This window comes from Cynocephalus volans, chromosome 1 (assembly GCF_027409185.1).
Source record: "Cynocephalus volans isolate mCynVol1 chromosome 1, mCynVol1.pri, whole genome shotgun sequence".
Classification (NCBI taxonomy): domain Eukaryota; kingdom Metazoa; phylum Chordata; class Mammalia; order Dermoptera; family Cynocephalidae; genus Cynocephalus; species Cynocephalus volans.
In genome coordinates, this window is record NC_084460.1 from 272,952,976 (window position 1) to 272,967,339 (window position 14,364).

General features: G+C 39.9%; 1 protein-coding gene across 2 annotated transcripts in view; it reads left to right on the forward strand.

The window, feature by feature from the left end:
* Positions 1-3,612: 3,612 nt before the first annotated feature.
* PIKFYVE (phosphoinositide kinase, FYVE-type zinc finger containing) overlaps positions 3,613-14,364 on the forward strand; it is a 76,552-nt gene continuing 65,800 nt past the window's right edge. For both annotated transcript variants that reach the window (XM_063098508.1, XM_063098509.1), the window contains exons 1-5: positions 3,613-3,697; positions 7,168-7,348; positions 9,151-9,303; positions 12,346-12,464; positions 13,265-13,436. In XM_063098508.1, the coding sequence (XP_062954578.1) occupies positions 7,177-7,348; positions 9,151-9,303; positions 12,346-12,464; positions 13,265-13,436 (616 nt within the window). In that variant the 5' untranslated portion in view covers positions 3,613-3,697; positions 7,168-7,176. The remainder of the gene's footprint in view (positions 3,698-7,167; positions 7,349-9,150; positions 9,304-12,345; positions 12,465-13,264; positions 13,437-14,364) is intronic.

A 14,364-nucleotide genomic window follows, 5' to 3' on the forward strand; every position in this document is an offset into this window, starting at 1 on the left:
GAAACAACTCAATAGTAAGAAAACAACTTGATTATAAAATGGACAAAGGTTGTGAATAAACATTTCTCAGAAGACATAAATGGCCAACAGGTATGCGAAAAAAATGCTCAACATTACTAAACATCAGAGAAAGGTAAACTAAAACTACAATGAGAGATATCACCTAACTCCTGTTAGAATGGCTATTATCAAAAAGAGAGAAGATAATAGGTATTGGTGGGATGTGGAGAAAAGGGAATCCTTGTACACAGTTGGTGGGAATGTAAATTAGTACAGCCATTAAGGAAAAAAGTATGGAGGTTCCTCAAAAAATTAAAAATAGAACTACCATATAATCGGGCAATCCCACCACTGGTTTTATGTTCAAAGGAAATGAAATCAGTATGTTGAGGAGAGGTCTGCACTCCCATGTTCACTACAGCATAATTTACAACAGCAAAGATATGGAATCAACATAAGTATCTATCAACGGATAACTGGATACTGAAAATGTGACACACACACACACACACACACACACACACACACACACACACACACACACACACACACACACACACACACACACACAGCGGAATACTATTCAGCCTTAGAAAAGAAGGAAATCTTGTCTTGGGGACAACATGGATGAATCTGGAGGACATTAAGTGAAATAAACCAGGCACAGAAAAATACCACACGGCCTCACATGTACGGAGAATCTAAAAAAGCTGAACTCAGAAGTAGAGTAGAGCCTTTCTGCTCCGCCGCTGTCTTGCGAGGAGGGCCACAGGCAGCCAGGGCGCCCAGCCGGAATGGCATGATCTTCAAGTCCCTCTGAGGCTGGCGGCGGCGCGAGGCCCCGCGATTCAACCAGGGGGCGGGAAGGTCCGCGAGGTGCCCCACGATGCAGGTCACGCCAAAGTGCCCGCGGGCAGGGGCGTCAGCCTGGAGGAGCTAAGGGTGGGCGGCACCCACGAGAAGCTGGCTCGGACCATTGGGATCTCCGTGGATCTGAGGAGGCGGGACAAGCCCACCGAGTCCCTGCAGGCCACTGTGCCGCGGCTGGACTGCTGAGTACCGCCCCGAGCGCATCCTCCTCCGCAGGGAGCCCTCGGCCCCCCAGAAGGGAGACAGCCCTGCTGAAGGACGCAGGCCGGCCACCAGCCGGCAGGCCCAGCAATGCGCTAGGGAATGTCTACGAGAAGGAGGAAGCCGGAGTCACCACCGAGGAGGAGGACCTCAAGGTGTTTGCAGAGCTTCCCACCGCCGCGCCGATGCCCGGCTCCTCAGCATCCGGACCAGAGGGCCCAGGAAGCTGCAGAGCACCATGTGGAAAAGAAAAAGCCAAGCCCTGTGGGGGACTTTTAATAAACCAGCAGGAGGAAAAAGAAGAAGTAGAGAGAACAGTGGCTATCAGGGGCTGGTGGAGGGGGGTCGGGGTGGGAGGGGGAGTCGAGAGAAAAAATAAAGTGCTCAGAACGCGATGGAGCCACGTCAGACGGACTCAGGAGCCTGCTTGAAGGCCACTGGCCAAATCAGGGACAACTGGAGCATCAAAACGAGTGGTGGCAGTAATGAATTATAACACACTGAAAGCAAAACATGAGTCCATGTTAATGCTAATCAATATAAAGTGAAAAAAAGCTATTTTCAGTAAAATGTAGCATACATATAGACGAATATAAGTATAGAGCTGTCATAACAATAGTCGATTCAGCAAGAATCATAGATGGGGGCTTGGATGAAAGTTTTTGAGGAGGATATTTACACAGACAAAAAAAAAAAAAGCTCTCTACAGATAAAAATTCATCTGGAATTTAATTTTGGATGTCTGGTATAAGGTAAGAATCTGAACAGATTTTTCCCCCCAAAACGGTAGCCAGTTTTCCATAGAAGTTAAATAAGCTGATATAAACAGATTATAAGCTTCATGAGAACATGGACTGTGTCATGTTCACAATTTTATCCCTAGTGTAGTGCCTAACACAATGACAGTCAAATCAGTAATTTAAAAAATCTTTATTGAATGGACGTTTCCTTTTACCTTACATGGGGTTTCTATATACACTAGAGTCTTCTCAGTTGGGCTATCTATTTTGTTCACATGATCTCTGGGTCTATTTTATTTATTTATTTACTTACTTATTTTTTCCTCACACAACCTCTCTGTGTCTATTTTACACTTTATTGTAGGTGTATGAAATATCAACATCTGGTGGGCTAATTGCAAGAAAGAACATTTTTTCCTTTTTTTTTTTTTTTTTTTTAAGACAGACTTTAGCATTTTTGTGAGCTGAGGAAGAAAAGTCACTGGAGACAGGAGAGGGTATACTGGGAGCCAGAAGGATTGAATTGGAGAAGGGGCCCCTTTCTTCCAGAGGTAAGGGGAGGGAGGCAGGCCAGAGCAAATGTGGATGCAGGTAAATTTTGTGGTGGGGGTGATAAGGTGGTTAGGGGTCACACCCAAGTAACCCTGGCTTTTTCACTCGGGTAGGAGATGAGATTCTCTGCTGAGAATGAAAGTCAAGGTAATAGGGGGAAGGAGGTTTGGCACAGCAGTAATGAGGAGTGGGAGACGAAGTTGACTACAGACTCCTAGAATGACCCTGTTGAGGACAGTGACCAGGATTTGCACTGGTACAAACCTACAGGTTTTGGTGGTACTCTTCGGTGGCCGAAAAGACCAACTCAAGGAGAACTGGATAGGAATTTGCCAAAACTCTTGAGGAAAAGGCCCGAGGAATTTAATTAAAATAGCACCTCTCTTTAGGTTTCCTTTCCTTTCCATCCTCCCTGCCAAGCTCCACAATTGAGGTCAGCAGGTGTCGGGTATTTTCTGCGGTCAGCGCTCTTCGCAGGACAAAACTGACAGACAATGCTAGCCAGGCTGAGCAAGTGGGGGCTTGGCAACTTTATTTGCATCATATTTGCTACACAAAACCTGAATGAAAAGATTAACTATAGCGCCAACATCACTTACTCTGTCAGGCACTGTGTCAATTGCTTTACACGCACTGTTTCACTTAATCCTCAAATAAGTGTCTATGAAGTGGGTACTATTATTAACCCCTTTTTGCACACCAGAGGTCTGAGGCCTAAAGAAATTAGCAATTTGCTTAAGTTCATCTGGCTAGCTATTGGCGGAGTCTTGCAAGTCCGATAACAGTCTGCGCTCTTAACCCCAGCTGTGTGTGAGTGACACAAGTACAAGTCATTCCACAAGAACGAGAAGCGCGGAAAACGTCTTTTGAATGCTCACAGTATCGAGCGCATACGGTAACCGCGGTCCAGCCGGTATTCATCCGGTGCCCAAGGCCCGGAGCACCCATCGGGTGACCTCGCACGCGTGACGCTCACTCGGGCTATCGTCCTGGCTTCCTTTAGGAAGGCTGAGACGGCCTGATCGCGGCCTAATTGGCGAGGACGACTCTATCTGGGATGGACTTTCTCTGCCTGAGCAGAGATCTGAACGCGGTGCGGGCTGCGAGGAGAGGGCGGAGCCGCCCCCGGGAAAGATTGCGGATTGGAGGGGGAGAGGGGCAGAGGGCGGAGCCTCAGGGGGAAGCGAGACGCCGTTTCAACCATGTAAGCAGCTTCGCTTCCTGCCGCAACGGCCGGCGACCGGAGTATCCCAGCGCGGCGCTCCGGGGCCTGAGCAGGGTGAAGCGGTGGCGGGGGTGGAGCGAGGCCGGCGGGGCCAGGGCGGGAGGCGCAGGTAAGGGAGGGGGCCTGGAGCGCGGCCGGCTGGGGCTGAGAGTGGGAAGAGAAGGCTGCTTTGGGAGCGCCCCTCCGGAGCGCGAGGGGGAAAGCTGAGGTGAAGGCGAGAGCTGGGTCTCCACAACCTGGGGCCGGAGGCCTGGCCGCGGCCGAGGCTGGGCAAGGAAGGGCGGAGAACCTGTCCCTACAATTAGCTGGTCCTCCCGATTCCCCGGCTGCCCCTTGCCTGGCAAGTGGGGACGGGAGCCGGATGGGGCGCTTCTTGAAGAGGTTTCCTTGGAAACATTTGAAGTTCCCTTGCCCCTCTCTTGTCCCTTATGCCTGAACTTACTTCGGGTGTGGTTAATCCAATTCCTCTTCCCTCAGAGTGGGTGAGCTCTGAATTTGTGGTTAGAGGTGCATCCGCAGGTTGGAAAAGAAAGCTCATGAGCTGCAGAAACGATACTAACCTTAGGGTTTCACATATGTCTATATCTCCTTAAATGCTTGCCTCTGCTATTTGAGGCTATTCCATTTCGACTTATGTTTCAAAGTATCTTTTGAGGAGGAGACTTGCTGTCCCAATTAGTATTTCCGTTTTGTTTAGAATGTTCCCAGCAAAAGGATGAGAATGGCATGTGGTTGATACTTTAAGGAATTAGGGGTTGTATGTCCAATTTAGAGGTTATTATGCTTAGGACAGTCAAAAAATATGAGAAATGCTAGATTCTGTAGAAAGCAAGTTATTCCTGTGTATCTCATGTGTGTGTATGTTAAATTATCAACTATCGATTCAGTGCATCCTGTGTTGTAAAATTAGTAAGATATTGACAGTAGGGGTGGCTAGTCGCTTGGTGTATTGCTCTGTCTTGTTTCTGATTTATCTGAATTTCAGTTTTTGGCACTCCCAAACGCCCACTCTGTCAGTATTCTTATAAGAAGTGTTCTTAGTTTCTCTTGGGTTTGGGTTTTTTCTGTGGAGCAAGACTAAAGGTTAAGTCTTTTCTGTGGAGCAAGACTAATTTTTTGTGTTCTCTTTTTTTCTGGGAAGAGTTAATATGGATCACGTTGTGGTTTTCCTTTAATATTTCTGTAGGCGTGTCTTTCAAAAATTGAACAAAAAAATCTTTGTTGTGGAAGCTAACATTTCTAGTATTCAACTGTCTTGCATTGTTAGATAAATTTTGAGTATTTTTTTTTAAAAAACTGTACTTAGAAATGACAGGACTGATACTTGGACTTACCGTTTGCTAAAATTTTGATATTGGCTGGTAGGTCAACTTATTTTCTACATGTTAGTACCTGATTAGCCTTTTCATTGGCTTTACTAACAAGGCAGTGGTAGTAGGTCTGCATATACTGGTAGTCTTGAAATGAGAAGATGTAAAATATTGGTGATATATCCAGAGTCTTTGGATAATTAGGTTAATACTTCCAATTATCTGTCAGTTAAGAAAGAGTCCTAGTTTATATCATAAACAGTTATTAAGCCGCCAAAGAATGAGAGTTGTAAGGTAGTTTTTTAGGATCATGTGTTATGTGTTAAGATTAACTCTATGTGATTGTACAAGGGTACTTCATAAAGTTCATAGAAATACTCATACTACTTTAGTTCTGTTTTTCCACGAACTTTTTGAAGTACCCTTATATTTATGTTTCAGAGACTGTACTCGCTGAGTGTTTCATGGCAATTTTTGTCTTTATATCTCCAAAGCCTAATAAAAGTTTTGTGTATAGATAACTTTTAGAAGTAATTCCAAGACTCCAGGCAGATTGCTAACTCTGCTTCCGATGTTACTTGTGTTGAAGTAGAAAATAGGCCGTTTTCCAAGTCCTGAGGGTTATTATTGCTATCACATTACCCTTTTTCTCCAGTGCTCTTTTTTTTTTTTAAACCTTTTTTGAGTTTATACTTGATCAATTGCCTGTTATTTCCCAACCCTTACTGCTGGAATATGGATTGTTGTCATACTTTAGAAAGGTTGTTCTACTCTCTCCAGTAGAAGATACTAGATACTTCCTTGCCCTGTCCTTCTTTTCCTCCCTCCTCTTCTTTCTCCACTCCTTTCCGCTCCCCTTCCTCTTCCTCTTTTAAAAAAATTTTCCTTCCCCACTCCCTCTCTTCCAATAAACATTTATTGCCAAAATTCTCTTCAAGTCAGTGGTTATTTCTGCTTTAACTAATTTATTCATCAATTAAAATACTAATCAGGCACAGTCTTGAGTAGTTAGAGAATTGAGTTGGGCAAGAATTGGAGGTGGAAGAGCTACAAAAATAATTTGATCTTAAGAATTTTGGGTTGAGACCTGGGGTCTAGTCACAGCTGTACTATCTCTGTGACCCCAAAGAAAGTCGTTTTAGGTTCAATGCACCTTGGTTGCTTCAAAGGTAAAAGGTAGTAATAAGGCCAGCTCTGTGTGCCTTCCAGGATTATTGTAAAAATAAAATGAGACGGTAATAAGGATTTTGAAGGTGGGAGTGTAATGAGCTTTATGTAAACTGAGGATTACATTACAAACTATAGCATTTTAATGATGAGTTATGTATGGTTCTTCTCTTTGAAGTATAAATCAGTATGGCAGAAAATAGACATTAGTGCTTTTCTGTAAACTTTATCTGGTGATGTTAGCTTCACTGCTTTGGTTGAATTATGATTTTTGGTTATTTAGAAAGAAAAGCCCTGTAAGATTTTTATCTTTGTGTCTATATGGGTTAAGATTTAGAGGGAGAAAAGATGATGGGGAACAGCTTGTTGGTTTGAATAGCTGTTTTAAGTAATAAGGCATAGCTTGAGGTAATTGTCAAGGTTATATAGAAATGTCATTAAAGGATGACTATTTCATTTCTTTTTCTGGGAAATACAGTATTTTTTTAAATGTTTTTTAAAAGAAAAACATTGAAATAAGTAAAATACAAGTGAGGAATTTATATGCTTGTGTAAAACCAATTTTCCTCTATAACTTGGTTTATTTATTTATTTTTATTGTGGTTGGCTGGTTCGGGGATCCAAACCCTTGACCTTGATGTTATAACAACAAGCTCTTTAACAGCAGAGCTTACTGTCCAGCCCACCTCTATAACTTTAAAAAGCTGTTGAGTGTCACTTTGTCCAAAAAAAACCCTTAAAATGAAAGAGATATAAGTGATGTGAAAAACGCATTTTTTTCTTTTGGCTTGTTCACATTTATGCTTTACCTCTGAATTTTTTATTAATTTTAATATTTTCTGTAATTCGAATAGTAATATTTAAAATTAGGTTGCCTATGTAATCATACTTTTAGTTGATTGAATCTCTTCCTTATGATCTAGACAGCAATGTTTTCAAGCCTTAATTTGGAGTATACTAAATGAGATTTATTTGCTCTTTGGTTTTGATAGATCTGAATTTTCACAGAATAGGATTTTCCAGATACTTGGATGTTGTTTGAAGTCAACTTTTGGGCTTTCTAAGGAACTTATATCTCTTGCTTGTTTCTTTTGATTTTCAGACTCATGAAATGGCCACAGATGATAAGACTTCCCCAACACTGGACTCTGCTAGTGATTTGCCTCGATCACCTACTAGTCCTTCTCATCTCACACACTTTAAGCCTTTGACTCCTGATCAGGATGAACCTCCTTTTAAATCAGCATATAGTTCTTTTGTAAATCTCTTTAGATTTAACAAAGGTAAGACTTATTCCTTGGAGAACTTATGGTTTTGATTCTCTGAAATTCTCTTGTTCCATTTTCATGCTGTGTCTGCAAGAAAGTGTAATATTAACAAGGTAATAGCTTTTTTGTTGTCGCTGTTTAAGGGGAAAGAAGAGCTGGAGCTGCTGTTTGCAGCTCAAAGGCTCTGTTACCACCCTAACTCCCACCCCAGATAATAGCTTTAATCATAGGTCACCAGGGTTTACTGCTTAAGAGAAAGCTAGAATTTTCACTGTAATCTCATTAATTATTAGTAACTGAAGGTTTCAATTGAAAACTAAATGTTAAAAGGAGGGCCCTTTTTAAAGACAAAGTAGTATCCTTTTTTTGTGGTTCTTTTTTCTTAATATGCTTCAACTTCCTTAAGGTCACAGAATGAACTTTTTTGGCGGGGGTAATACCTAAAAGATTTTAATTAAAGTGGTGAAACTAAAAGGAGCAGTACATGGGAGGAAATGTTTATATTTCCCCAAAATTGGAAGCTGTCAGCAGACCTGTTGTTGACTTTAAACCCATTAGATTAAGGTGTACATGTAATGACATCAAATGAAAAGATACTTTTATAGTGAAGTCTTTTTTTTTTTTTCCTGACGGGTAAGGGGATCGCAACACTCGGCACAGTGTGGTCTGCACCAGGCTCAGCCAGTGAGCGCGCACTGGCCATTGCTATATAAGATCCGAACCTGCGGCCTTGCCGCACTCTCCCGAGTGAGCCACGGGGCCGGCCCTATAGTGCACTCTTTTTAAGTAACACATTTTTTATCTGGGAGACAAATTAAAAAAACATGGACTATATCTTTTGCCTTTCATTTGTCTGTATTATTTGAAATGTGTTAGAATGTGATCCCTGTTGTTGTAAGGAATCTGAGGATGGTGGTTAATAATTTAATTAACTCAGTAGAAATTGTAATAGTATTAACTGAATTTTATTAATGCTCATGTTTAAAGTTCTATAAAAACACCTGTTAGTACATTTTTAAGACAATGATATCTTTTTAAAAAATAAACTTTACTTTTTAAAACAGTTATAGATTTACAGATAAATTGGGAGGATAGTACAGAGAGTTCTGATATACCCCTACATGCAGTTTCCCCCATCACTAACATTTTACATTAAGGCGGTGTGTTTGTTACAGTCAATGAACCATTGCTGATATATTATTATAAACTAAAATATGTATTTTGTTCAGATTTGTTTAGTTTTTACCTAATGTCCTTTTTTTGTTACAGGATCTCGTCCAGAATACTACATTACATTTAGTTGTCATAAGACAACAGGTCTTTCTATTTGTTTAGCAAATGTTCATCAAGCACCAACTATGTGCTGGGGACTTTTTAATAGTGCAAGGGATCTATCCCATAAACAGACCAAAAAAATCCCTGCTTTTGTGTGAAGCTTGTATTCTAATATGCTCAAGAAATTTCTAATGAAAAGTAAAACAAACAGAAGATAACATATACCAAGGGTGTGATTATTGGCCTGTAATTTTGTCCCCCATCTTTGAATTTCTTTCTTTTTAAACCCTAATTCTTTAAAAAAAAAATTTCTTTATTTATCTGGCAGCTGGCCTGTATGGGGATCTGAACCTTTGATCTCAGTGTTACCAATGCCATGCTCTAACCAACTAAGCTAACCCACCAGCCCCTCAACCCTAATTTTTATTTATGTATGTAATACATGTTTACATTGTTGTCTGAAACATTTCATCTATTTCATTCTCTTTGCTAAACTCTGAGTCTTAGTTTTTCAAGTAATGCCTAGCTTTCCTTTGCTACAGAGAGAGCAGAAGGGGCCCAAGGAGAGCAGCAGTCTCTGAGTGGAACTTGGATCAGCCCTCAGCTTCCTTCAAGGACACAATCTGTGAGGTCGCCTACACCTTATAAAAAGCAGATTAATGAGGAACTCCAGCGTCGCTCTTCAGTAGTGTTAGGTAGAAGTGTTCTTATTTCATTCCTCTCTGTGTGTTAGATTTTTCCGAAGTCATTGTGTTTCCCAGGTTGTTTATTGACTTAACTTTCCTGCTATTTGGAATAGTCAGGTACTCTTCAGAATAAATGAAACTATTATCTAGGTAGTGAAAGAATTTGTTGACACTTGAAAAAAAATTCTTCAGCGTGTCCTTAAACTTTAATTTAGGCAAGGTGCAGATCTCTTGACTGTTTTTGATTAATTACTTGCTTGGGTTTCAGCAGAGAACAGTTTACAGCATCCCCAGGAGAATACAGGTTAGTTTCAACTTTGTGAATGCATTTTGCATCTATTTTGGGGATGCTAGTGAAATTTGATGTGCATGCTTCTCGCTGCAGAACTCTGTCAACTCCATTAGTGGGCTGCCACTTGCTTGGCCTTCTGTCCTTGTTGAGGTGCAAACCATCAGTGTGGCTGGATAAGCTGAGCTCCTCTTGCCTGTTTGTTCTCCATCCTGGTCTGCTACACAGTTATTTCCTTCATTTTCATCCTCTTCTGATGGGTATGGGCTGGGAGTCAGTGTCTGAATTGAGAGACTAGAGAAAGTGAGGTGTTTTTTTTTTATTTCTGTTAGATTGTTAAACTCTGTGGAGTGGTTTGCAGGTATCTCTGAACACTAGATCCTGTCTAATCTGGCCAGTCTTCCCCATGAGGTCCTTGAGTGAAAAATGGGCGTAGGTAATGGGTTGGCAAAAGAATATTTTATTGCTAGTTGAGACTTGGAGAAACCAAGCAGAAGAGTTTCTACCTAAGGACTGGAGCAGAGCTGGTTGTATCACCTTGGCAGGTTTTCTAGGGCAGTGAGCCTCAGCCTGGGTTATATCACATCAGCGTTTGGAAGGAAGCATCAAAGATGGGAAGCAGGAGATGGAGAAGGGAGCCCTCCTTTTATTCTAAATTGTCACCATTTAACCTTTAACCTCAATAAGTTCTCCTTAGCTCTTGAACCTGACCCAAGGCAATACTATTTTTGGTGAGGGAGCTCTTCTGACTAAATCCTATGCTGAATTAAGCTGAATTAAGCATAGGATTTTTTTCGTTTGTAAAATTGAGGAGTTGGACTAGAATGTAATCTTTTATTTTATTTAATTATTTATTGGCAGCTGGCCTGTAAAGTGGAATATAATCTTTAAGGAGTTACAAATTGGCAGGCTGCCAAACCTTGCCTTTGGTGTATAAACTTGAATTTATTTATTTGTTTTTTGGTGGCTGGCTGGTGTGGGGGTTAACCTCGAATTTAAATATCTCTAGGTGGAGCTTGTAATGTGTAGTTTGCTGCAGTTCTCAACATACCTTATTGTCTTTTATCAAGTCCACTTGATTCTTTGATTCTACCTTGGAGGCATTTGAACTTCAGAAGCCTGGAACTGTTTGGACAATCACGTTTCTTTCCTTACCAAAAGGCTGTATTCTACAAATTAACTAGCTCTCTGACCTTAGGAAAGTTATTTAAGTTGTTAATATCCATTTTGCAAGAGAGGCTGCTAAAGTTATTTGCCTGAGGGCAAAGAGCTTGATCAGATTTTCTTTCAGGGTCTCTTTCCTCTTCATGCAAGATTTCTGATTCTCTTGATTCCAGGAAGGGTCCTTTCCAGTGAATGATGCTGTTAATACTCCATTATATTCCTAAGTGGCTAAATGCAAGAGGCTTGCACAATTTATTTTGCTCATGCTCGGGAGCACAGCCATTATGATTCTAACAGCTTCCTTTGTCTCCTTTTTAAATTCATATATCATGGAGAGTTGCTTTATGTTTTGAGACTCAAGAAAAATTTGGTAATTCTAAACTCACACATCAGTAACAAAACCTCTGAGATATGTGCTGAGATTAAGATAGAACTATTTATAGGAAGATAAAAATTTTCAAAGTTTTCTAAAATAGGTACAGTTTAGATAATTATTTCAATAATTAAATATCTTGGGAAATTCTTTATAAATTTAGATTTTGAGAGCAACCTCTCAGTTGTTTCAAATCCCTTTTCCCCCACCCAACCAAAACAGAGAATACCTAAAACAAATCTAGCAAATAGTGAGTTTGAGGAAGATTCAGGTTGGAGTGTTTTCTGTCTTACTTTGCCACAGGTTATTAGATTTGGGTTTAAACGAATAGGATGTTTGTCCTTTTTATCAAACGACCTCCACTTCACCCTTAGGTTTTATAACTGCCGGAGCCAGGAATATGTAGAAACTTCAGTTGTAATTTGCTCTAAAATAAGGAAAAAATAGGTGGGAGCTTTGGCTGTTATACTCCATTCTAGCTGCACAGCTGAAATTTGGGCTTGTTTTTTTATTGAAAGACTTAACTTCATTATTGCTATTTCAAGTATAAGCGATCCCTTCCAGTTTGGAGCTGCAAGATTGGGGAAGTAACAGGGAGCAGTAAGTAAGATTGGCGTTTTAGCAGTTCTTTGTCAGTTTTAATTTGCTTGGACCTTGGTCAAATTTTACCATGGCAAAATTTACCATCCTGGATTTTCTGAAGTCTGTCAGAATTTTGGGGATGATCATCAGAATTTTCTGATGATCTGCCTCACAATACTTGCGGATATATGATCTGCAGATGGACCTAAACTGTTTGATTCTATTGCTTTATCTGTTTGACTTTAGAGACCAACTAGGTTAACCCTCTGGCATTACTTTTTCTCCTGCTAAATTTCTAGTATGTATTTATTATAGATTAGGACCAAAGTGCACAAGAACTCATTAATGAATTCTGCGTCATTTAAATGATGCTCCCACCGCAGGCCTCAAAACTATAAGTGGCCTCAGATAGTGCTTGTCTTAGGTAGCCATTACTTGCTTGTGAAACAGTGTTTTACAGGGTAATAAATACTCTTAATAGCTTTTTACCCTTATAAAGACAAGCTCTCAGTCATATTACTGGGGTAGAACATAAGTATATGCTAATAATAAAGGGGCGCTTTGCATTACATATATACCTAGTTGTATATAGTTACTAGGGACTATTAACAAGGTTGCTTTTTTTTAAAAAAATCCGACTCAGATGCAAGAAGGAAAGCAGAACCTACTTTTGGAGGTCATGACCCTCGTACAGCTGTTCAGCTTCGAAGCCTCAGCACAGTGTTAAAACGCCTTAAGGAAATCATGGAGGGGAAAAGCCAGGTACTGTCTAGAGGTTTTAGATGATTACTTATTAAGCACTTATGGGGATCATGCCATACCCACTGAAAATGGCATAATGCTACATGAGAGAAACTGTAATCAGTACTTCCTCCAGCCACAAACGGCATATTTTTACACATAAGTTCTTTATTTTTGTTTATTTTTAGGCAGCTGGCTGTCAGCCCTCGACATTGGTGTTATCAGCACCACACTCTAACCAACTGAGCTAACCGGACAACCCCATAAGTTCTTTATTTTGATGTAGTCTGATTTATCATTTTTTTTCCGCTTTATGGTTAGTGCTTTTTGTGTTCTGTTTAAGAAGTGTTTACCTTAGGCCATGGTCAGTATATATTCTCCTGTGGTTTCTTCAAGAAGCTTTATTATTTGTGTGAAGTATAGGAGTTAAGCTTCCTTTTTTCCTCTCATGGATGTCCAGTTGGACCTAGCACCGTTGTTTTTGAAAAGACTATGCTTCACCGATTGCATTATAAACGTAAGAAGTCCATATACGTGTGAGGGTGTGCCAGGACTTTCTTTTCTCTTCTATAGCTCTTTTTTTTCTCTTCTTGCACTAAAACTCTCTAAAATCATTGTAGCTTTAGAATAAGTCTTGATGGCTGGTCAAGACTTCAATTTTGTTCTTCAAGATTATCTTGGTTATTTTGGCCTTTTGCATTCTCATATGAATTTTAGAATTAACTTGACATTTTCTGTAAAAGAAACCTGGGGTTACATTTGCCATTGCATCTTAATAGTCAGTATTTGCAAGAAGCCTTCATATATTTTTATTGTTACAGGATAGTGACCTGAAGCAATACTGGATGCCAGATAGCCAATGTAAAGAGTGCTACGACTGTAGTGAGAAATTTACAACTTTTAGGCGCAGACACCATTGCCGACTATGTGGGCAGATTTTCTGTAGTCGCTGTTGTAATCAAGAAATCCCTGGAAAATTTATGGGCTATACAGGTAAATGCATTTTACAATATTTATTTATTTATTGTAATCTTCCTCGTCAAGTTTTAAAGTTTTCAAAGGTCATAACTATAGAATAGTTGTAATATAGGACAGTATTAAGCCAATTTTTATTTTGGGCTTTATGTATAAGACATGGGGACACAAACGTGAGGGAGACACAGCTTTGCTTTTAAGAATTTTACAGCCAAATAAAGTAGATGAGAACAGTCATAAATAAATAGAGTAAAAGACTATCATAGACGCTAGCAAAAAACTATGGGAGCATTAAAATTTATTAGATAAGATGGTAAGAATAGACTACTAATTTATATTACTATGAGAATTGTCATTTTACAAAGTACAGATCTTCCTTGACATATATGACACTTCCTTGACACTATGTTTTGGCAAATTGTATCTTACTCGTATTCTTCCATAAGGAACACAGTCAAATATTAGAAATAACGAAAATTTAAATTACTTGTTGAAACAGGAAAAACTGAACAATGATGTATGGATTTATACAGTGATTTGAGAATGGAAGGTGGGCAGAAGTTACCCAAAAGAGAACACTTTTAGCATATCTCTCATGTTATTTTTGTTGTTGTGCAGATCTTCCTCTTGGTCTTATTCACTTTTTTTCACCTAAACTGCTTCAGAGTTAAAAATTCCATTATCTTTCACCCAGATTATGACTGCAACTTTTAAAAGATTTTTTTTACCTTTAGTTTTTTCCTACTTCTAATTTATTTTTCATGCTCTAGTTGGTAGTCTTTGTAAAATGCTAATTTGATTATGTCAGGGCATTCCCCTGCCTAATACCCTTTTAGAGCTCCCATTACCCTTAGGATAAAACTGTCATTATGGTTGGTGTATTAGTATCCTAGGGCTACCATAACAGAGTACCACAAACTCAGTGGCTTAGAACTAAAGAAATTTA